Below are 25,624 nucleotides of genomic sequence, written 5' to 3'. Positions count from 1 at the left end.
AGTTGATAGAAGTAACCCAAGGTTATTTATGCTAAAGGTAAGGAATGTCAAGTAAGAAGAACTGGGATCTATAGGAGTGGAAGGAGTTGAAGTACCAAGGGAGATCAGTGAAGTCCTTAAGCATTATGACAAGGTGTTTGGAGAACCAAGTCAGCTACCCCGTTTCAGAGGTGTGTTTGACCATCACATACCCTTGTTGGAGGGTACATCCCCAACCAATGCCAGACCCTATAGGTACTCACCAGTGCAGAAAGATGTCATAGAAAAGTTGGTACACAAAATTTTAGTGCAAGGAATCATTCAACATAGTTCCAGCCCTTATGCATCACCTTTAGTGTTGGTAGGAAAGAAGGATGGAACCTGGAAAATGTGTGTGGATTACAAAGTTGTGAACAAAATGACTGTCAAGGAAAAAATTTCAATTCCTATAATTGAGGAACTGTTGGATGAGTTGGGAGGTTCTCAAGTGTACTCTAAGGTGGACCTAAGGGCAGGGTACCACCAAATTAGAATGGCTCCTACAGATGTTCCTAAAACTACATTCAAGACCCACTCTAGACATTATCAATACTTGGTTATACCCTTTGGGCTAAACATGCCCATTCCAATTTCCAAAGCTTGATAAATCACATCTTCCAGGCATACTTAAGGAAGTTCATTTTGGTATTTTTCGATGACATCCTAATTTATAACAAAAGTTTGGAAGATCATGTTCAACATCTCAAAATTGCTTTTGATCTTTTGTTGCAACATCAACTCTTGGAAAAGAGGAGCAAGCGTGTGTTTGGTGCAAAAAGAGTATAATACTTGGGGCATTACATATCCTCTCAAGGAGTTTCGATTGAGCCTATGAAGATAGAAGTTGTGGAATCTTGGCCAGAACCAAAGGCAGTCACATAACTTAGAGGGTTCTTGGGGCTTGTTGGATATTACAGGAGATTTATACAGGGGTATGGTATCATCAGTAAACCCCTCACTGATCTTCTCAAGAAGGATAGCTTTTGCTGGAATAAAAAAGCTGAGGAAGCTTTTGACAAGTTGAAGGTGGCCCTAACTACTGCCCAGTCCTTGCCCTGCCAAACTTTTCCTTGACTTTTGTGGTAGAAACTGATGCCTGCAATGTAGGCATTGGAGCTGTATTGATGCAGCAAGGGCAGCTAATTGCTTACCTTAGCAAAGGACTATCAACTCAACACCAAGCACTATCAATTTATGATAAGGAGTTGCTGGCTTTAGTCATGGCAGTCAACAAATGGTCGTAGTACTTGACAGTGAAACCATTTGTTGTCAAAATCGACCAAAAGGCTCTTAAGTTCCTATTAGAGCAGAAGTTATACACAGGCAACCAGTTGAAATAGATAACAAAACTAATGCACTAGGACTTCGAGATTGAATATAAAAAGGGGAAGGAGAATAAGGCTGCAGATGCACTTTCTAGACTTCCTCTGGTAGAGTTGTCCTCTATGACCCTATCCACTGTGAGGTCCAATTTACTGAACACAATTATGAAAAGTTGGGACCTAGGTGAAGAACTGAAGTCCATAATTCAAACTCTCAAGAACAAGGAACCTAATGAAGCAGGGTACACTTGTCGATGCCCCCTTTTTCTCGCGAAATCGGTTTTATCACATTTGGGCGGACAACTCTTTTCCTTTTGGGAATTGGGTTTGAATTGGAGAGTCGCCACCTACCCTCTACCCTTGCGGTTTTCCGGCATCAACAAACCCGGAGTTTCCCATGATATTCCAGCCAATCCTCCTATTTCCTCAGGCAAAGGCGTCTTTTCAATGTCTCCAAAACGGAACATAGACCTGTCACAATCCCAGAATAGAGTAGCAACTTCTATGATTTTAATGTCGGGTTGAATTTCCAGGAGAGAAGGTAGATTTCCTAGATATTTTCTAACAAGATCCTGATCACTGGAATGAAGATCCTCCCACCAGCTAAGCAATTTGGGGTGGATGTTGGTGACCATGCCGAATCTGGGGACTTCGTGCCTCATATTTCTGCAAGACAAAAGGTTAGGCCCTTACCCCCACCAGACTCGACTATTTAATATCAACAATTAGCATAACAAGAATTTAGTTCTCCAAATAAATGCACAAAACGTGGTAGCGTCCGTTTGGGTTTTGGGAAAACCCGGTGGACTTGGACAAGGCTATCTTAAAGAGTCATTATGCAGACAACATAACTGATTCAGCTAGGTTTGACAGTGATGCATGCACCTTTAAACAGAGTAAGGTTTCTATGGAGTATTAGACCGGTACCCTTGAGCGGACTACTCAAGAGGGAAGGCACGGAATCGTCGACTACACCGTTGATCGACTGGTTTTACCGCAAATATGCCTTTGCCGAATTTAGGGGGTGATAATATCGGAAGAGCGCAACCACTCATTATAAGCGTTGCTATGGTATTTTGTTTGACATGAGTGGAATATAATGTTGAATATGCAGTTACAATAATCAAACACGTTGTCACGTATTTGAACGTTCATAAAGTAATAATTACAACAGTTTCTCAAAATTTACAACAGCATTAAAGGAAAGCGATAAAGGAAAGCATTGAGAGAAATAAAGGGAAGAAACAAAGAGCCAAGTCAGTTTCGAGGTAGAAGAGGAAAAAATACTTAAAGGCATTTAAACAAATAAAGACATATAAAGAAGCATAAAGTCACAAATAGCATGAAATGGTAAAAGCCTTAAAGAAATCCCCAGCAGAGTCGCCATGCTGTCGATGCCTCCTTTTTTCTCGCGAAATCGGGTTTATGACATTTGGGCGGACAACTCTTTTCCTTTTGGGAATTGGGTTTGAATTGGAGAGTCGCCACCTAATGATTAAGTGCATTAGGACACTAGGAAGAATTTTTGATTTAGAAAACCAGAGATTGGGTAAGGGTTTGAAATTATCTCGAGGGGAAGGTGTTAGGCACCCCTCAAGATCCACTAGTCTGGTTCCCGGCCATGCTATAATTGTGACTTTAAGTGCAAATAACAAGTAGACAAGCAAGAATTACAAATACGGGGTAGTTTTCAGATAATGGTTGCAAGCAATTGAAGTAAAAGAAGTTAAAGAGGTTGAAGTTTGGGAAGAAAATAGTTTTGATGTTCTGAAAATAAACAAGTAAAGGGGAAGGGGTTTTCACATAATTTCTGCAAGCAATTAAAATTAAATTAAAAAAGCTGAAGTTTGGGAAGAAAGCAGTTTTGAAGTTCTGAAAATAAACAAGCTAAGGGAAGGGGTTTTCACATAATTTCTGCAAGTAATTGAAGTTAAAAGCAGTTAAAGAAGCTGAAAATTGAGCAGTTTTTAAAATTGTGAAAATAAACAAGTAAGGGGAAGGGGGTCCTAGGTTTATAAATAATATGGATCACCCCATACAACACCCGGTAACCGTTTATACACGTGGTGTTATCGCGTGGTCATCATATCCATATCTACCATTTTCCACCCCGTTAAGGTATTAAACGCGGAATGGTCTCGTTTTCCTATTGCATGCTACTACCCGCCCCAATCCTATCAGTCCCGGAGGTATTTGGGACTACTAATCCTAAAGGAAAGGGATGTGAGGTTTTATAGCTTCAAAGGACAAAATTCTAAGGCGACAATCAAAACACATACGTAACAAATATGGGGGAGAGGCACATAACAGATAGAAAGGCTCAAACAAACCTCCTCAAAAACAAAGAGAAGCATATAGTTTAGCATGTCTTTACACGTACAGATTAGGGTCTGTTTAAATTTAAAAGATGTGGCAGACTGATCTATTACATATTTCAGATAAGAAGCCCGAATCAGGCCTGCCTGCTGGTTGTAGTTAATAAGAATCTGATTCAATTTATAAGTTATCCTATGGCTTGCCTAAGTGTTAAACGAAACCTATAGGCATGATCTCTATTAGTTCAGAAAAGAAGTATGGTGATTTAGGAAAAGAAACTATCAATTACAGGAGTATAAATTCTACAGTCGTTGTTCTTACTACTGATTTTAGACATAAGCGAATGGGCGATTCAGATTCTAGTTGATAGCTCCTATAGGCATGCTTTCTAGGTGCTATTGATTTGAAAACATTTTTACAAGCAAAACAAGAGTGCAGAAGTCCTATGGGCATGGTATCTAAATGCTGTTAGTTATTTAAACCTATAAACGGGTTTTCCTAGTGATAGATGCAGATGCAAAATTCAGGAAGTCCTATAGGCATATTATCTATATGATATGCAGCATTTCAGAGATGACTTATAGACATGGTCTCATTATAATGCAGAAATGCAGAACCTATAGACATGGTTTCTATATGAAATGCAGAACCTATAGACATGGTTTCTATATGAAATGCATAACCTATAGACATGGTTCCTATATGAAATGCATAACCTGTAGACATGGTATCTATATGCAATACAGAAACGAAAGTTGAAAGCATGATATAAGTGCAGGAGTATAATAATCACCTATGAACATGATATCTACCCCTTTTTGCATGCATGATTTACCCTCCCTTTTTCACTAAAAGCCCCAATAGTTATTACAAGTTATTACAGCCTAGAATAAATAAGAATAGGTAAAATTACATCAGAGAAACTAAAAAAATTACAACCAAGGAGAGCCTGATTCAGGTTTCCTGCCTGAAGCATGAAGTAAACCAACTCCAAAGACCAAAATCCAAAGCCTTTCTCATTTGGGTGTGTCAGAGTTCCCAAGAGCATCATGAACTCCGGGCAGTGCTTACACCCAAATACAAGATTGAGTCATAGTGCAGTGTGGAAGAGCCAGCCCCCAAGTGTCCAAGTTCAGAGGGAGCTCAAGGTCCCAAGGCAAGGCTCACAGGAGGGAGGGGGGCAGAACTTAGAAACTAGGAATGAGTGTAAGTACAGAGAAGGGATTCTAGGGTAAAAACAAGGATAGGCTGGTGGTCATACCTAGCAATTGGAAGTGCTGGCACACCCCAACCAGCCTGTTAGCCACATTGTTTGGGAGTTAGGATCCCCTAAGGGATCAAGTCCAAACATGAGCAACAATTTGGATGTTGCCATGTTCTGAACTTCAACTCAAATACATAGAAGGGGACAGGGGTGCAGGGATTCACAATAGAAACATATGCAAAGAAGTTGACATGCTAATTAATATTAAACATAGGCAGTAAAGCAGACAGGGGTGTAGGGATTCACGGTAGAAACATATGCAAAGGAATTGACATGCTAATTAACATTAAACATAGGCAGTAAAGCAGACAGGGGTGTAGAAGTTGTAAAGTAAACACATTGGGATGAGGCTGAAAACCAAACTAGAACATACCAGTTTTAGGGAAACAAAAGAAGAAAGCAGTAATCTTGTGAAGCCAAAGTGCAAGCAAGCAGTCAGAACACTATGATTTTAGAAGAGAACTATGAGATTGAGTAGTGTAAAAGTGTTGAATTGAGAGTGTGTGATTGAAAGTTGGTCGTATTAACCGTGTATAATGTGTTAAAGAAAGTCATGTATTTATAGTGTAGAAAGCAAGCAGAAATAGGTAGGAGAATAATTTGAAAAATCAATTACAAAAGGTTTCCCTTTGATTAAGGGATTCTGATTTCAAACGGGTAAAATAGTTAAGGCAAGAAGTTGATCAAACATTTTTCCAAAGCAGTACAAAAAGGGTAAATACATAGAGATTTATTTAAGGAAAAAGTTTGATAGCACACTGTTTGTGCAAAATAAAGAAAGGAAATCAATCAACAGTCAGTAAAATCAGCAATTGAAGATTTCATACGAATGAACCAGGTCAGGAAGATGGGAAAAATCTCGACTTAAGGAAAATCAGTACTAATCAATTAAACTTAAAAGAGGATTCTGAATCAATCAAAAGTTGAAAACCTTTTTGGAAGAAAGGATTCATCACACATATAAAGACATACAACCACATTTAAGCACGAAGAACTATTGTGCTAATCAGTAGAAGAATTTAAAAGTTCAGAGTCGTAAACATAGAGATTCAAACTTAGTTCATAGACTCAGAATGAGTCTAAAAGAGTCGAGGGTTCCACAATAGAACCCTAGTCCAAACACAAGGAAAACCCCCCAGATTTTAGGGTTTCCATTTCGAATAAGATATAGTGACGAGGAGGCAAGTGATTGAAACATGCTCAGAGATCTCTTTCAGAGACTCATGAGAAAACAAACAGATACAATAGCAAGTGAAACAGAGTAAAGAAACTGATTTGAAGCTTAATGAGGGTAGAAGGAACATGTTTAAGAAAAACCCGGGACTTAAACAAGTTCAGAAAAGAGGTAGTATAACATTTAAGGAAACAGTAGAAGAAACATGTTTAAAGGGAACTCAAACAAGGTCCAGTAAAAGGCAGACAAAGAACTTAAGAACTCAGTAGGAAATACATGCAGTAGGAGAACAAAAATATCATAAAAGTATATCAAAGACATATAGGAAAACACAACAGGATGAACATGCGAGCATGGTGTAGAAACATAGTAGAAAGACAAGGCACAGAAGAACATATATAGTAGCAAAAACACAAGAAAGCAGTAGAAGCACATGCATGACAAATATACACAAAGAAAAAGGAAAAGAAAAGTCGGAGAAATATTTTAAACTTTTCAGAAACCCTAAATCGAAGAGCAGTAATTTTAAAAGAAAAAGATTGGGAAAACGTTTTCAAAACTCAAGTAGAGCACAGATGTAGACTAGATTTAAAAAAACAATCAGAGAAACCTCGAATAGCTAGGGTTTCAGAGGAATCCTAAAGTGAGAAAGGCTTGGAAAAAGTCCAATCTAAGTCGGATGAGTCAGAACTAGGCTCGAAATGCTTTGGATACGCCGGAGCTAAGCCAGAAAAGCCATAGAACCTTGAATTGGAGAAGATCTGAACGGACACCATTGAGGCCAGACCTTGAAACTTCGAACACCAAGCATTTAAGAACAGAGATAGATGGGTATAGGCAATCCATGGCCATGGGTTCCGGTGAGTTTGCAGTTGAAAATGGTAGAAGGCGATTAGGGTTTCAAGAACATTCGAGAGAGTTTGAGAGACGAAGGGGTTTCAAGGTGGCGTCTCTGAGTGAAATGAGTTAGGGTTAGGGGTGTGGGTGAATTAAAATGGTAAGAAATGATTGTGGCCATTGATCAAAATGATCAACGGCCTGGATCAAAGGGGAAGGCCGGGCGGGTTAGATTAGTTGGGTCCGGGGCGGGTTAAATTGAAATTGGGCTGGTCCGTTTGGGGTTTGAAATTGGGTCAATTGGGGGATCAAATTTGGCTATAATTGAATTAAAAATGGGCCAGATTTTAAATAGCCAGTTTTTCCCTTTCTATTTTATAAAAATAGTAAAAAATGATTTTGAAAGCAAATTAAAAGTACTGGATCAGTTAATAATATGTAAATATTAATTTAAAAATATTGGAACCAATTTCATAATTGTAAAATGCTATTAATTCTTAAAATAGGCTAAAATTGCAATTACATGCAACTTATCTTTTAAAATACTAAATAATTTGTAAAAAATGTATAAAAATTACCTTAGCTATGTTTTGGTATAAATATGAGAATAAAATAAGTTATTCACCAAGATGATAATTTTGGAAATAATTATTGGTTTTTATACCGCTAAAATGGACAATAAATTAATTTAAAAAATCTTTTAAAAATTGAAAAAAATACTCTAACACTTAGGCATACTTATATATGCATATGTATAGTATTTGAAAGTATTTTGCATAAAAAAAATAGAAGTGGAAAAATTGGGTATCAACAACACTTTTATACATCAGCAGTTAAGAAAGAATGGCAAGCTAGTGGTAGGCCCTGACCCAGCACTAAGGAAGGAGATCTTGCAATTATGGCATAACTCTACCATTGGATGACACTTAGGAATAGACAATACATATAGGTGCGTATATTCCTTATTCTATTGGAAGGGAGTGAAGGAAGAAACTCAAGGATTGGTGAAAAATTGTGATGTTTGTTAGAGGCACAAGTATGATAATGCTCCCTATCCTGGGCTATTACAACCTCTTAGAATACCTGAGTCAGCTTGGAGCAGTATAAGTATGGACTTCATAGAAGGATTTCCAAAATCCCAAGGGAAATCTGTTATTTGGGTGGTGGTTGATAGGCTTACCAAATATGCTCACTTTATAGGGTTATCCCATCCATATTATGCCAATGAACTAGCTAAGGTCGTCATGGAACACGTTTATAAGAAACATGGTCTACTAGAGGATATCATAAGTGATAGGGACCCTATCTTTACAAGTAAGTTATGGCAGGAATTGTTTGGTATATTGGGAGTGAGCCTCAACACTTCAACGTCTTACCATCCTCAGACAGATGGCCAAACTGAGGTAGTCAATAGGTGTGTGGAAACTTAATTGAGATGTTTTTGCTCAGACTCACGAAGGGACTGGATGCACTACCTAGGAGCAACTGAGTGGTGGTACAATACCACTTTCCATTCCTCTATACAATGTACACCATATGAAGCCCTATATGGCCAACCCCCTCTACTACATCTACATTATGCTGTATGAGATTCTCATATGGAGGAGGTGGAAAATAGCTTACTTACTAGGAAGTTCAAGGTGCAACTTCTGAAATACCATCTCAAAAGAGCTCAACAGAGAATAGTAAATCAAGCTAACAAGCACATGTTAGATAGGCAATTTGAAGAAGGGGATTAGGTGTATGTTAAAATCCAACCATACAGGCAGGTCACCATGTCAGGAGGATAGTTCTTTAAGTTATCTGCCAGATACTATGGACCTTATCAAATACTGCAGAAGATCGAAAATGTGGCATACAAACTCTCTCTTCCATCCCAACTACTGCTGCACCAAACTTTTCATGTTTCTCAGCTCAAGAAATATCATGAGCTATCAGAAAAAACCTCTCACCCCCCTATAGTTGAGCTCTCAAGTCCCTACTGTCCACAACCCCACAAGATTTTGGAAAGGCGTATGATTCAAAAAGGAAATAAGGATGTGCCCCAGGAATTAGTGAAATAGGATCAACTGCCTCCTGATCGAGCTACTTGGGAGGACTACACAGCACTGAAGACTCGCTCCCTTGCATTCCTTCCTTGAGGACGAGGAAGTTCTTAAGGAGGGGGAACTGATGCAATTGAGAATTGGCTCTAGCTTGCGAAGATGGTAGGGGAATCTCAAAGGGTTGTATGTAGCCGTTGGAGTCAGTTAGTGACTGGTTTTAGAAGTTATAGTAATGAGCATTAGGTCCCTACTTAGTTTCTTTATTAAGTTTCATAAATTGTAATTAGGCCTATAGATTTATTCCAATCCGATACTTTCAGTCCACGTTAGAGTTAGTTATAGGGTTTTGTCTTCTAGTGAATTTGAAAACTCTGCCGAGATCTTTCGGAAAAACAACATTTCTACCCCTCAGAGTAGGGGTAAGGTCTGCGTACACACTATCCTCTCCAAACTCTACTAGTGGATTTCACTGGGTCATTGTCGTATTTGAAAACTCCATAGCTCTATTTTTACGGAACGATGAAAATGCCAATATTTTCACGCCCAAGCATTCCCTTCACATAAGCTTTTTTTAGAGTTTTTTCTACATTATTTTATAGCAATATCAATGTAAAAAATTGTTTCTAGATTAGTACATTTCAAAATCCTCTTCTCGTAGTTGTGTGTTTTGTAAAATGACTAATTTGTTATGGATTTTTTTGTGTTTTCTTAACTCATGTCCTTCCAGCATTGTTGTATTTCAGTATAGGTAGGAAGCATGTTAAAATCTAGTTATCAACCAAGTGTTCTAAATCATTTTCCAACCTCTCAGAATCCGAACCAATCATGCATGCAAGTCATAAAACATCCTATGAACCTACTTAATGTCTTCGACTCACATAACAGAATGTTGTTGTGATGTTTTATACTTCAATGCCACACAAGAGGGGGTGATTTGTGTGGTGTCCAATTTTTGCGTGCACAGAGTATAGAAGGACCTGGTTCTTCTATGTGTTCCTTATACTACTATTACGGAAATAATAAATGCGGAAAGTAAAGAACACAAGCATTTTTACGTGGAAAACACTGGCTCAAAAGGTAAAAGAATTACGACCTACTAACCAGTAGGATTTTTCCTAATACTTCACTAAATCACTAAGCCAAAATAGCATTTACAAAGTTCTTTGTAAACCTCATGATTACCTCAAATCCCGTTGTGGCAACCAGCCTCTAACTGTTGTGACAACTTCAAGTTAACTCAAACTTGAATACTCAGAGTACCTAATACAATTGCTTCTAGATAAAGCTGAAATGTACAATTTGAAAATTTCCTACTATAATGAAACTAGAATAAAAGACGGACACTTGGAAGTGGTTCTTCTATCTGGTTCATGTAGCTTCAGGTTCGCACACTTGAATCGCATAAGAATTGCTTGAAAAATGCCTTGCTATTTGATCTCAACTCACGTTTAACTTCAACTTTTGTGCGTACCTGTAAAGTGAGAACATCCTATAATTTATAAAGTTAGTAGAATAGGAAATAACTAGAGTTCTAATGCTATACTCTTCCTTGGTGGAAGATTTCTAGTTATCTTCAACTTCTAACCCTTTCCTTATCTTGGATAAAGTTCTCTTCGAATAAGGAGTCCTTCTCTTTATCATTTATGCAACCTTTTCGATCAGGAGATATAAGTTATAATAGCTTAGGTTTATCTCCTTCACGTGCATCCCTTATGCTCGAATCTGCCTGTGTCTGTGTGCACTGTGTATGGACATGGTTCATGCTTGAGTTCTTTTGTCAATCATCAAAACAAACTTCACTTGAGCCAACAAATTCCCCCTTTTTGATGATGACAAACTCTGTGCTTTTCATAAGAATAGGCCCTATTTCAACTCAGGTTAACATCAACACAATGTTAGAATACTTTTCATTTTAAAGTCACATATCATCAAGGACCAGGTTCATTAGGTTATAAACATCACACTCCAAAGTAAAAAAAAACCTAATTTTCCCCTTTTGGCATCATCAAAAAGTTGCATAATTATGTTAGATAACCAGATTTTAATAGAAATTACTCATGGCCACTAGGGCTACTTCAAATGCTAACATAGAAGCAAGCATCATCTGAGAGCATCTCTCGCTGTTTCTACTTCCACCGACCTCTTCTTCAGCCTTTCAATTTCAGCATCCTTAGCCCTACTTTCTTGTACCAAAGCTCGCACTTTGCTGTTCACATGTACCTTTTTGGATGAACCAAGTTCTTTAGAAGCGGTGTGGACTTCGTAGTCACAAGCAATCAAAGTGTTTGCTCCAAAGTGATCCTTGTTTGTACCAACTTCCCATTTCTTGATAGGTACCTTGAAGTGTGCAAGTACAACTGTGAGAATAAAACTTAGGGTATGGCATGAGTTTTGGTGCCAGTCAGAACCCTATCAAGAAGCTGGATGATAAATCCAGGCCAATTGATTTGCCTTCCATTGTCCAGATATTCCATAAGGACCAGGTCCATGAATGTGGCAATGTGCCTCCTTTCCTGCCTAGGCAGAACAACATTATTAACAAATTCGAACAACACTTTGTGGGGTGGCTTCATCTCCCTTTTGTATGTAGCCTTGGGCTGAATCTCTTCTTCATTGTCATCAAACTTCCTTGTAATGTCAAGGGAGGTAAGGAGATTCTCTAGACGTCCAGTTGAGCTTCTTGTAATCGTTGTACCCTTCATCAGGTACACCTAAGATCTCTCCAACTCTTTGTCATCAAAACTCACTATCACCCCCTTTACCACACCGGTGACTTTGCCATTTTTTATCTCATAATTTGCCATGTACTCCACAATCTCAATTCTAGCAAGATTTCCATCCATCTGAAGGATCATGTCCTTGCAACCCTGCAGTTGTAACTTTTCCAGCAACATCATCATACCCTCCTCCTCCAAGTTCTTAGGAGTCTACCCTTTAAGATGGTTCTTTTCCCAGACTTAACCATCTTATCCTTCTCTGCATCAGATTCCTCTTCATAATCACTCTACTCTTCTTCCTTCACTACTTTCACTTTTCTAGATTTTAATGTAGACTTGGTTCTTTTAGCCAAGGTAAAAGGCTCTGCAGACTTTGTTCATAAAACAGACTTCTTTGTGGAAGTCTTGACTTTCTTTTCCTTTAGAGTCACAACCTCCATTTCTTCTGCCTCCTTTTCATCATGAAGGACCAGGTCCATCTCATCATGTCAACTGCCTCAACAGGCTCAACCACCTTCTTATTTCCTTTTGCAACAACTTTTCTCTTACTTTCTTCTAAGGCTTTTTCTAGTTCAGCCTCACTCTACTTCTTCTGACACCTTGTAGCTCTTCCTCTTGTAGGAGGATTCTCTACAAGGATAGACGAGGAAACCTTCTTTTCTTGTTTTCCCAAGCAGTACCAGGGACTTTGACTCTTGAATTCCTTTTTTTTAGGATTATAACTGTTAGATACCTTTTTTAGTAGGTCTGCGAGGGGTTCCTGCTCAGATGGAAAAGGTTCTTGAACATTCTTCTCCAATCTAACCAACCCCTCAACAGCTTCTCCAGACCCACTTCCCCCTGTTTCTCTCACACTTTCTTCTTCTCTAGCATATTCCTCACTCAACACAACCATAGCTCATGTTTCTTGATGAACCGGGTTCTTCTTTGAGAAATCTCTTGTGTAAGTATGAATTTTCAAAAAAAAAAATAGGGATAATATCATTAGAGATTAATGAGCCGTTTTAGCATGTGTCACAAGAGTATACTAATGAAAGTATGAGGCTGAGCAAAATCTAATCTAATTATGTACCAAAATTCACAAATTTTCTAACCAATTTTTGAGTTAGAACTGGTTCTTTTTAGGTGATCTTATTCATCCATAATTCTAACTTGTTCCTTTCAAAGTGATCTCTAGTTAGAGATTTTATGAAGATGCCAACTATTTGCTTGTCACTAGGACAAGATTCCACAGTGATCAAACCCTTTTCATAGTTATCCCTAAAAAAATGATGCCTAACATCTGTGTGCTTAGTTCTCTTGTGATGAGCCGGGTTCTTTGTCATACTAATTGCACTAGTGTTATCACAAAATATGGGGATACAACCTACATCAATTCCAAAATCTATTAATTGTTGTTTTATCCACAACAATTGAGCACTACATGAGGCAGCATGAACATACTCAGCTTCAACAGTAGATAAGGCCACAAAAGTTTGCTTTTTGGTGGTCCAAGACACAAGACATGAGCCAAGAAAGTGTGCCATACCTGAGGTTCTCTTTCTATCCACAAGAAAAACCTACATAATCAGCATCAACATATCCCACTAAGTTTAAGTTACTACCTTTTGGATACCATAAACAAAGGTTAGTTGTGCCTTTTAGGTATCTCAAGATCCTCTTGAAATCAGTCAAGTGAGACTCCTTTGGATTTGCCTGAAATCTAGCACAAAAGGCCTACACTGAAAACAATGTCAGGTATGCTAGTAGGGAGATATAACAAAGAACCAATCATTCCCTTATACAACTTCAGATAATAGATGAACTAGGTTCATCCACATCTAATTTTTTGGTTGTTGCTATAGGAGTGTCAATTTCTTTGGAATCTTCCATTTTAAACCTTTTAAGCAACTTTCCACATACTTCTGCTGGTGGATCATAGTTCCATTTGAATTTTGTTTAATTTGTAAGATTAAAAAGATATTAAGCTCTCCCATCATACTCATTTCAAATTCACTCCCCATTAGTTTAGCAAATTCTTTACTTAACTTATCAGTAGTTGCTCCAAAGATTATATCATCAATATATATCTGAACTACCAAGAGATCTTTACCTTTTTCTTTTAAGAATAAAGTATTATCAATTTTACCTCTCTTATAGTCATGCTCAAGCAAGAATTTTGATAATCTTTCATACCATGCTCTTGGAGCCTGCTTGAGCCTATAAAGTGCCTTGTCAAGCTTGCACACATGATCAGGACATTCCTTTCTTTCAAAGCCCGGAGGTTGCTTGGCAGACACTTCTTCCTTTAGATTGAGGAAGGCACTCTTGACATCCATTTGATGGAGAGTGAATCCATGTAAGCAACAAAGGCTATAAGAAATATAATTGCTTCCGATATTGCAACTGGAGCAAAGGTCTCATCATAGTCTATGCCATCCTCTTAACTATATCCTTGAACCACCAATCTTGCCTTGTTCCTTATAATTGTTCCATCATCATCAAGTTTGTTTCTTAAGACCCACTTTGTGCCAATTACCGATTTGTCCTTGGGTCTTGGTACTAGATACCAAACTTGACTTCTCTCAAATTGGTTGAGTTCATCTTGCATTGCATTCACCCAGTCTGCATCATGCAAAGCCTCAAAAACATTTTAAGGTTCGATAAGAGATAGAAAAATATCAAAAGCACGAAGATTTTTCAAAGAAGATCTGGTTTTGATTCCAGAGGTTGGATCAGTAATTATGGTCTCAATGGGATGGGAACTTTGGTACTTTTAATGTTTCACAACCAGCTGGTTTCCCCTAGATATTCCTTCAATGTTTTGTTGTTGAGGAATAGGTTCATGGACAATTACCCTCAAGGTCTGAGGATCAGTTCCTTTTTGTTCAGTTCCCCCTGTCAGGTTGCCCTGGGTAGAAGGACATGTTCCGTCACTTGTTCCTTCCTCTGGTGCAGCTTCAGTCTGGCTGTGGTTTCATTTGAGTTTCTTACCAGCCCAATTGCTTCATCTTCGTGTTCCTGCCTCTTAGAAAGAATATTAGTTTCATCACAACCACATGTACACTTTCTTCTACACACATAGTTCTTTTGTTATAAATCTTATAAGCTTTATTATGTGAAGAATATCCCAAGAATACTCCTTCATCACTTCTAAAATCAAACTTAACTAGGGAGTCTTTACCATTATTGTGCACAAAGCACGTGCATCCAAATGCCCTAAGATGGGATATATTTGGCTTCGCCCTTTAAGTAACTCATAGGGAGTCTTCTCAATAAGGGGTCTAGTCATGCACCTATTTATTATGTAGCATGCAGTGTTCACAGCTTCTACCCAGAAATTATGGGGCAGTTTACTAGAAAGAAGCATAGTCCTAGCCATTTCTTCTAATGTCCTATTCTTTCTTTCAACTACTCCATTCTATTGTGGAGTTTTAGGGTGTGTTTGGTATGAAGGAAAATATTTTTCGGAAAATGTTTTCCAATTTTCCCATGTTTGGTTGGCTTAAATGTTTTGGAAAACATTTTCCTTATGAGCTCATTTTCCTCCAAATAGAGGAAAATGTTTTCTTTATCAAGAGAAGGAAAAACATTTTCCAAAACTTCTTCTCAACCTTCCACACCCTCACCAACCCACCCCACCCCCTCTCCAAAAAAGGCTTTTTTTTTTCAATTTAAATTTTTTCGCTACCACCCACCCTACTACCCCTCCACCCCACCGCATCCCCACCCCCACCCCAACTCCTCCCCCTTCCCACACCGCAAAAAAAAATTATTTTCTTTACCTTAATTTTTTTTTTTTGCAATTTCAAATTTCTGTTTTTTCGTTTTTCTGCACCACCCCCACCCCCACCCCCTCACCTTCCCCCCCACCCGCATATATTTTTTTGGTAATTTAAATTTCTATTTTTTTTCGTTTTACTGCCCTCCCCACCCCCGCCCCTCCCCCCCCCCCCCAAAAAAAATATTTTTTAAATATATTTTTTAGTTTTAATTTTTTTTATTTATCGGTTTAAGGTTCAAAATTTTACAAGTTCCAAATTATGAGTTCGGAGGTTTATGTGTTTGAAAGTTTACGGGTTTAGAAATTATAAAGTTTACGGGTTCAAAATCCGCGGTTTTGAAAGTTTAGCGGTTCGAAAGTTTATGAAATTTGTGGGATCGGAAGGTTGTCGGTTTGAAGTTTATGGCTTCATATTTATTATATCTAAATTAGTTATGAATACTCTTGAGAAGTCATTTTCTTTAATTTGCGTACCAACCACCGGAAAATGAATAAGATTACTACTTGTTTTCCAAGAAACTATTTTCTTGGAAAATATTTTCCACGGAAAACATTTTTCGTTATACCAAATACACCCTTAGGATCAGAAAAATTATGATCTATGCCATGCTCATCACAAAACTCAGCAAATTTAGCATTTTCTAATTCAGTACCATGATCAGACCTAATTAATGCAAGTTGATTACCTAGTTGTTTCTGAGTTTTTCGAACAAAAGAAGTGAACATGTCAAATGCTTCATCTTTAGATGTTGGAAACAGTGCCCAAGTAAACCTAGAATAATCATCAACAAGCACCATAACATATCTCTTACCACTTATACTTAATGTTCTTATTGGTCCACAAAGATCCATATGGACCAGTTCCATCGTCCTAGTGGTGCTTACCATTTTCTTGCTTTTGAATAAGGATCTTACGTGCTTCCTCCTTGCACAAACCTCACATACTTTATCTTCCTTCAACTTAATGTAGGCAGTCCTATCACCATATCCTTGGAGACTAGTTTGTTGAGTTGACTTAGACTGGCATGTCCAAGTGACCTGTGCCAGAGAAGGGGATCATTATCCAATACACTTAAATGAGTGAGTTCATTATCTGACAGTGTGAACAAATCTACAACATATATATTGTTCACTTTTTTTCCCTGCAAAACTATCTTGTTAGTGATAAGATTAATCACAAAGCATTTTGTAGAGGTGAATGCAACCATGTTACCGCTATCACACAATTGTGATACACTTATTAGACTGTACTTCAGTCCATCTATCAAGTAGACATTCTCAATAGAGTGAGAGTCAGTCTTACCTACTTTGCCAACCCCAATGATCTCACCATTCTTCCCATTTCCGAAGGAGACATCACCTCTTTTAAGGTCCTCAAGTGAAAGGAACTGGTTCTTGCTTCCTGTCATATACTTTGAACAACCACTATCCATGTACCATATTTTGTTGCTCCCCTTCACTTGGACCTCAGCTTCTTCATCAGATTTTCCAACAGCCATAAGTTCTCATTCATCATCATCATCATCATCATTAGAGCTATCTCCCCAAGCAGCAACCATAGCCTTTGTTGATCCTTTATTGTTGCTTTTCTTGGGTTGAACTTGTTCCTTCTTCCTGTTCCTTCGTTCAGCTCTTTCCTTTTTCCATTCATTCCCATAAGGGACAATTCGTGATGTGGTGATCAGTCTTTCCACACTTGTAGCAACCATCATTGGTTTGATTCTCAGGAACTTTTGATTTGCTGTAGTTTCCACTTCTTGAAGAACCCTTTCCTCTCCTTAGGTACTTCTTGAAGTCTTTGGTGATCATAGCCATTTCATCATCTTCCAGATCAGAACCTTTAGTGATTCTGAGAGCCAAAACTCCTTTTCTTCTTAGGTACATCCATCTTCATGGTCTGTCTCCTAAGTTCATAGGCAGTAAGATTTCCAATTAATTCATCCGGTGGGAGAGTGACAATATTCTTTGATTCCTGGATGGCAGTGGTTTTACTTTCCCAAAGATTAGCAAAACTCTTAGTCAATATCTTTTCAACCCTTTCTTCTTCAGGAATAATCCTTCCAAGAGATTTTAGCTCATTTGTTAGTGTAGTGAACCTTGTATATATTTCTTGAATGGTTTCTCCTTCTTTCATAGCAAAACTCCCATATTGAGAGTACATTAGAGTTCCTCTAGATCTCTTCATCTGAGATGTTCCTTCAAGAGCCACTTGCAGTGTGTCTCAAATTTTCTTAGCAGTGGTACAACCTTGGATTCTGCTGTACTTATCTGGACAAATCGACAAACAAGCCATTTCTTGGCTTTGGCATTCTTCTCCCACTTCCTCAAGTCCTCAGCAGTTCAATCAGCTTTTGTCTTTGCCACATCTATTCCTTCAGCATTTTTCTTCAAGGTAGCCAGTGGACCATCGATGATAATGTCCCATAAATCATAGTCCTCTCCTATAATATGATCTCTTATCCTGTTTTTCCACCAAGAGTAGTACTGGCCATTAAAGAGTGGTGCCCTAGCAGTGTATTGCCCTTTTCAGTTTTCAGGTGGTGCACTCATGTTGATCTTCTCCAAAGGTGTAAGCCTCTTCATGGATAACCCGCTGTGATACTAATTGATGTTTTATACTTCAATGCCACACAAGAGGGGGGGGGGGGAGGTGATTTGTATGGTGTCCAATTTTTGCGTTCACAGATTATAGAAGGACCTAGTTCTTCTATGTATTCGAACTCTGTTTATGATCGGCCCTTGATCCTGTTTACATAATAGATCAAGAGTATGAAATCGTAAAGTAGAAAAACTTTTTCTAAGACATGGGATAATCGCAAGGAAAAATACTTCTATTTATTCTTGAGAAAAATGATTATACATGCGTAAATATTTTGAGCTAGGGCTCGAACACCCTATGTGGGTACGGTTCATTCGACTGTTTGGCCCTATCGAGATCCACTCATTATGGAGTAATTTCCTCTCAACAAAGTTGAATCCACAGGCAATGCCTTCCAGAATTCAGGGTTTACTGTAGGGAACCTCGGATACTATCTTTGACACCGATTTGTAGTCGGCCTTCGATTCTAAGTTAGCACGATCAGCTGTAAACCTTGCCAAAAAACTCAATCGGGTCAAACACGGTTCAAGGGAAAAAGAGTGCAACGCGTGCTTTAAGATCCAAAGCTTCATGCCGCTCTTTGTCGATAACCTGCAAGTGTTAGTCGAAAAATAGATAGAATTAAAATGAGGTCGTACCTTCATTTGGATTTTGGATGTTTAATGTGACCTTCCTCAGAACCAAGTCCCCGTGAACTTTGACCTCGATCATTTATCCTCTTATTCCATGCGGAATTTTGCCCAGATCCACTGTCTCTACAGTATCCATTATACGGTTGATATCGATATCTATTTAACCTTGATTCTCGGTCGATATCTCTCTTGATTCTATCTATGGGCTTGATAGATAAATTGATCATCCTCGATCCTGTTCTTTGACTGATACTGATTATGTACATCGGCCCAAGTGACACCTGAATACTCGATCAAATTTTTCTTCAATTGTTGTAAAGCTATGGAACTCCGTTCGTTGAGACCTTGAATGAAGGCTTGAACAGCCCAACGTCGGTGACCGGTGGCAAATCTATTCGTTCCATTTGAAATCGAGATACGAATTCCCTGAACATCTCGTTGTCTTTTTGCCTTACCTTGAATAGGTCCGACTTTCTAGTTGCAACCTTAATGGCTCCAGCGTGCACCTTCGTAAAAGAATCTGCAAGCATACCAAATGACTCAATAGAATTAGGTGGTAAATTATGGTACCATATCATGGCACACTTTGATAGAATTTCTCTAAATTTTTTCAGCAACGCGGATTCAATCTCGTCATCTTCCAAGTTATTTCTTTTAATGGCGCACGTAGATGAGGTGACGTGTTCGTTTGAATCTGTAGTCCCGTTATACTTCGGAATCTCGGGCATACAGAACTTATTTGGGATTGGCTTCGGAGCCGCACTTGGGAGAAAAGGTTTTTGGACAAACTTTTTTGAATCAAGTCCTTTCAATATTGGCCCTAAAGCTATAAGTTTCCACCTTCTTATCATTTCACTCGATCTTCTTTTCTCCTGACTCGATTCTCTTCTTCAGTTCCTCGAGAATTTTTACAATAACATGATTAGTCTCTGATTCTCCTTCATTTGATCTCTTTGGCACCGATTCGGCTCTATGAACAACTTCTTGTGATGGCTCGAGCTCGATCCTGCTCGGTGCACGATTCTGATTTTGGAGTTGTACTATTGCAGCTTTCTGAGTCTGCAACATCACGAATATCATTCGAAGGCTAATTCCGCCTTTTTCACCGCTCTGTGCGCTCTGATTAGTTGTTCGAGCATCTCTGCAGATGCTATTCTCAGGGTCGACGCCCAAATTCCCATTAAAGGCAATATGGCAGCTGACGTCGATTGGATCCAAGGACGGAGCTCCATCAGGATTTACTGGAGGTACTCTATTTCCTGGGGCGGCTATGTTTTCGTTCTCGCCATGAAGACCAAGGCCGTTGTCTGTGTGTGTGGGTGCAACTTGGGAGTTTGACATGTTGAACCTTAAATCAAAGACACTTCAAAGAACAAGCGTAAAATAATGTGTGTTACGGAAATTGTACCAGGCAATCACTATTATCCTTAGCCCCATGGTGGGTGCCAAACTGTTTACCCTTAAAATCACATAACAATTAGACTTATAAGTGGTTTTAAGGATACGTAATTTCACCTAGCACTAGTTGATAAATATGATGATTAATAGTAGAAATGAACAACAAAGTAAAGCAAACCAATATTGAAATGTAATTCAGCCCCCGAGCTAGGTCGCCTTCGAACTGAGTGAGTGAGAGTATAGTTATGAAATAAACTGATGAACAAGAGAGTATCAGAGAAAAAGAGTAATGTATTGCTTTGATATGCATGAATGTGAGATGATTACAAAATGATTAGGACCCTCTTTATATAGTAGATGAATCCTATTTATGGTATAATTCTAATTATATAAGCAAATCCCATGATAGGCTAAATAACCGGTCTTGACTCGATACGTGCCGAGATTTCCGCCATGATCCTTGCCTAATCACGGATATCTCGATCTTCTGTTATTCGACCTAGCTGGCCCCCCTCGATCTCTGTCTTATTTGGTCTCAATCTTGGTCGACTTGGAGCTTAATCAGTCTCAGGGTCTCGATAACTTAACCCCGCGCCATATTTGATATAAATCGGAGCCAAACCTTGACCTATCATGCTTCAGCCTTGGCTAGTCGAGCAAAAAGCGCAAACCCAATTGGAACCGTATATAATAAGAAAATCAAATTTCATCCTAGCAGTCTACTTCCAAAGACAAGGAAGAAAAAGGTTTAGGATGAAAAGGCGCATAGACAAGAAAGTGGTACAGTACAAGCATTGGTCTACAAGCTAAGTGCACATGATTCACGGTGACAAAATGTAATTGGGAGTTCATATCCAATACGTGGACTTCAATTAATTTATCACTTGTTCCACGATTATTATCTACTCCCTTCATTCCAATTATATGGTAATATTTCTTTTTTTAATGTGTTCAAAATTTTGTTAAATTCAAACCATTTATTTTAACCTTAGTTTTAAGTATTTATAGTCAGACAAAGAATATGAATTATTTAAGATCATAAATTTCGAATGTCTTATGACCACACAAATATTATAAAATATTAGTTTCAAATATTTTTATTTCTTTTTTAAACTCAATGCAACTGAAACTTTGCCTAAATAAATTGAAATGAAGGAGTAATAAAGAATTTTACATGCCTCACACACCTGATAAGTGGCAAGTTGAATTGTAACGTGAAAATGACTTTTCAATCTTTCAATCTCGGAAATGAACAAAAAATTCCTCTCTACTTTGTCATAAATATAACATATTTTATTTTTAAATTCATAGTATTTCCCGTATTTAATTAATTATATTGTCAAATGGTGCTTCCGAAAAATGTCATTTCATATTCCCAAGCTACTTAACTCTCGATAAAGGCAGAAAGGTACTTTTAGCTACAAGTTTCTCTTTCTCTTCCCTTCAAGTCATTCTTCTTCATTCTCCTTCGGCTGTCAACATGGAAATCGTAGCGTTTGTCATCGGAGTGATAGGTAATATCACTTCCTCCTCCTTTACGATATTTGGATATCAATAGTTTTTTAGTGTTGAAATATGTATATGTTCTTGGTCTTTTCAGGCAACATCATCTCAGTTCTCATGTTTCTTTCACCAGTGTAAGTAACCAATCCAACAAGAAAGAAAATATTAATTGCAACCAATATATAGTGGCTAGATCTTTTGCATGGATTGAGGATCCTTATTTTAATTTGAAATGATACATAAATAATGCAGAGGGACATTCATTAGGATAGTGAAGAATAAATCGACTGAGGAATTTGATAGCCTTCCATACATTTGTACACTGCTAAGTTCATCGTTGTGGACTTACTATGGAATTATAAAGCCAGGGAGTTTTCTTGTATCCACTACTAATGGTTTTGGAGTCGCCGTTGAGATTATATACCTGTCCTTGTTCCTTCTCTTTGCTCCTCCAAACATGAGAGTAAGTCCTAAACTATTTTATTGTTTTTTTCGTACCCGGTATCCGGTACCCACATTGGGGCCCGACTAATCCGGATTCGCGCCGGGAAGTCCCACACTGGGGGTAAACCGCTCCCTAACAAAGGCGACTCCATACCTAGGGGCTCGAACTCGAGACCTCTGGTTAAGGATGAAGAAGTGCTTACCACTCCACCACAACCACAACCCTTGTTGGTTATTTTATTGTTAATCTTCTTAGTAAATGAATTCATTATTTTTGCACCATTCATTCAAAAACATAAGCGAAATGTAGATAACTTTTGCAATTAATTATTTAAAAGAATGCCTCTGTTTTTGTAACTACCTACTCTTTTTAATAAGTGTGGAAGTAGAATTACAAAACCAAGATGCAGCAATTTATCGAATATAGTGGTGTTACGTTTAGGAGAGCAGAAAAATGGGTCCAGAAACTATTTCCCCTCTGTCTTTTTCTTTGAAATATTCACTAAAGCTCACAATTATAAATTAGACAGCGTCATAACTTGCTAGACTTAACTAAAATTCTGATAGTACTTGATATTTAGTACTAACTCTTAAACAAAATTTCTTTATATCTGAATTGTTATATATAGAGATTATCAACATCCTATGATATAGGAGTACTAGTTATGATTTGAAAAAGCCAAATTAAATTTTTAGTTGAACTGATATTTTTTATTTTTTCTTTCTTAACTTTTTTACAGTTAAAGACTGCGGTACTAGTTGTGGTTTTAAATGTAGGGTTTTCAGCGACAGCTATTCTGTTGGCACAATTTGGATCTCATGGGGAGATGAGAATTGATGTTATTGGTTTCTTGTGCTCAGCTCTAAACATTGTCATGTATAGTTCCCCTCTTAGCGTGGTGGTAAGCCCCTAATTTTCCTTTATTAAATATTCTTGTAATATTTGTAAACCATACGCAAAAGCAATACAAATTTGTTTTCTTACGTAAAACTTATGTTCTAAGTAAAGCAAATATGCCAGACTCATGCCTTGCGTTTAAATATAATCTCTTTGTTTTTGTTTCTGATTAACTAACTCAACAACTCATGCATGTGGGCTATCTATCTAAAAATTGAAGTTAAATATCAATTTCGGATACTATTTGTTTTGGCAGAAAACAGTGGTGACAACAAAGAGCGTTGAGTACATGCCATTCCTTCTTTCACTTTTCTTTTTCTTAAATGGTGGAGTTTGGACTTTGTACGCTTTGCTTGTACGAGACTGGTTTCTTGGAGTAAGTATATCCTGTTACCTTCATTTATTCTTTAATTAATTATCATCATTTATATAATAATATTCTCAATAACTTGATCAGTACTCTTTGCTAGATAATGATCAGATTTAAACTTGTCATCAAGATGAAGAAAAACGCCTAATACACGTTGAGAAACAAATTGTACAATCGTGCAAGCAATATTATGGGGATCTAAGTTAACAATTAGATAAAATAATACCACTCCCAATTGGCGTTAGACTTGTTCTAGCTAGAGAGAGAAGCTTTCAACTTTTTTAGGTTCTTTGCCAGTTCCACGTTATTATTTTAAGGATTTTATTTTGGCTTATTTCATAAAACCCCTTCTAAACTTGGCTCAGTTTGTAACCTGCACATCTATGCTATATGAGGTGTTTCTATTACCCTAGGAACTACGTCTTACGTTTTTCAATTCCCCTAGACAAAAATAAATAAAAATAAAAACCTGATGTGTGGTGTTTTTCATGCGTCATACACGTGGAATTCTTGAATATTATATTCCACATAATTCAAATATGACGTCGGCGAATTCTCGAAATGTGGATTTCCAAGCTTTTTGCAGACTTGGCTACGTATATTGGATTTCCAAGCTTTTAGAAGGTATAGTAGTATAACCTAACAGTTAAAAATTCATGTTTTCACAAAATGTAAAGGATAAAGGACAACTAGGTGAATTACGTAAATATTGGGTTTCCACTCTCTTGTAAATTAAGAAGATTGTCTAGCTAACCCCCACCTCTACTCCCCCACTGACCAATCAAAGGTCGTGTCGGAAAGGCTGATATAAACATGAAAGAAATGAACATACACAAGGGCCAAAGCATATAATATAATGCCTATGGCTATCCCTATCATTAAAAGTGAAAATAAATAATGGCTGATTATCCACGCCAATTTTCACTTATATTGCAGAATTCTAGTTCCGCAATTCCTTTTTTTCCTTTTCCTTCACATTTTACTTCAAATAGAAATCAAGGGTTCATTGAAAATTAGGGTTTTGCATTCATCTACAATAGTTCGTAAGAATGATTGTCGTCAAAAAAATAAAATTGTTGTGGCCCGATGATGGACCCTATATTTGAATTTACCAATTCAAAGTGTTCTTATTGCATTATTAGTACTCAGAGGCGGACTTAGAGTGTCGGAGTGGGTACAATTGAATCAATACTTCTAGCATAAAATATGGAATAAAGTAATATAATTTGGAATTGAGTGTTGAACCCATATTTTTAAAGAAATTAAAATTTCGAAACACTTCAATTTAAATCCTGAATCTACTTCCATACTTTTAAGGTACCAAACGGGATAGGATGTCTGCTGGGAACGGCACAACTAGTGATATATGCCATTTACCGAAAGGGTAAATCAGTGAAGCACATAGCTGACTTGGAGGAAGGAGGGCAGATAGAGCATCTTCTTCCACCTTCTGCCACCACAAATATTAATTACAAGTACAATGGGTTCGTGCTTTCTGCCACTATGTATTGAAAGCACCAACTTTTACTGCTTCTCTATGCATGGAGTATATTCTACTTTATCACTCTGTTTCACTTAATTTAGTTCTTCAATTTTCTTATTCTCCATATTAAATTTTAAGCTAGTTGCTGATACTCTTTTTATTGTGTTTTTCTTCTTTCTCAATTCTATGGTACTAGTAATATTTTTCCAATTTAAAAAGCTACCTATAGCTTTTACTTAGTTAATCTGCTACTATTTTTATTTACTTCAAAACATAGTGAACAAGAAGCTGAAAATGTTGCTATATGACATATGATTGCTTTAGTGTTTTGTTTGCTCAAAAGTTATCATATACCTTATGAGTGCAAACAATATAAATAGATCACGGGAAAATCATAGCAAACCGTAATAATCCATTGGACCAAATGAAGGATGCGAAAATAAGTACTCAACTTTAGGAAGAGAAACATAAAAGCTTTTGTTGATAATATTGCTTTGGTCTGTATCTACATGAAGAGGTTCAGAGCCTTACAATGGTATTCCACATATGTGCATCGTTGTCCCACTTTCTCAGCTTTTCTTGATAATATTGCTTTGGTCTGCCTCTCCACGAAGAGGTTCAGAGCCTTACAATGGTATTCCACATATGTGCATCGTTGTCCCATTTTCTCTCTCTTCTCAATAGTTAAGAAGAAGCCCCCTTTTCTAGGGTTTCCTCTCTTGGTATTTATAGTTGTGAGCTTCGTGAGCTGGCAATAAGTGGCCGTGACCACATTGGGGTTTCGCCTTCATGACGACGGACGGGCCGTGGCCTTGTTGATCGAATTAGATAAGGGTTGAAT

General features: G+C 37.7%; 1 protein-coding gene across 1 annotated transcript; it reads left to right on the top strand.

The window, feature by feature from the left end:
- The first annotated feature begins 21,445 nt into the window (after positions 1-21,445).
- On the top strand, positions 21,446-24,937 carry LOC109238575 (bidirectional sugar transporter SWEET17-like). Its single transcript, XM_019405061.1, has 6 exons — positions 21,446-21,599; positions 21,686-21,722; positions 21,841-22,051; positions 22,773-22,934; positions 23,187-23,306; positions 24,618-24,937. Exons 1-6 carry the CDS (start codon positions 21,566-21,568, stop codon positions 24,810-24,812), a joined length of 759 nt encoding a protein of 252 aa, XP_019260606.1. The 5' UTR covers positions 21,446-21,565; the 3' UTR covers positions 24,813-24,937.
- Positions 24,938-25,624: the final 687 nt, after the last annotated feature.

This window comes from Nicotiana attenuata, unplaced genomic scaffold, assembly GCF_001879085.1.
Source record: "Nicotiana attenuata strain UT unplaced genomic scaffold, NIATTr2, whole genome shotgun sequence".
Taxonomy (NCBI): domain Eukaryota; kingdom Viridiplantae; phylum Streptophyta; class Magnoliopsida; order Solanales; family Solanaceae; genus Nicotiana; species Nicotiana attenuata.
Note: the sequence above shows the minus strand (reverse complement) of the source record. Positions and strands in the feature narration are given on the sequence as shown.

Bases quoted from the DNA above. Each gene is read 5' to 3' on its own strand.
- LOC109238575 (XM_019405061.1), top strand. From the start codon at position 21,566: ATGGAAATCGTAGCGTTTGTCATCGGAGTGATAG. The intron at 21,600-21,685 runs GTAATATCACTT...TGGTCTTTTCAG, and splicing joins GTTTGTCATCGGAGTGATAG to GCAACATCATCTCAGTTCTC. The intron at 21,723-21,840 runs GTAAGTAACCAA...TAAATAATGCAG, and splicing joins CTCATGTTTCTTTCACCAGT to AGGGACATTCATTAGGATAG.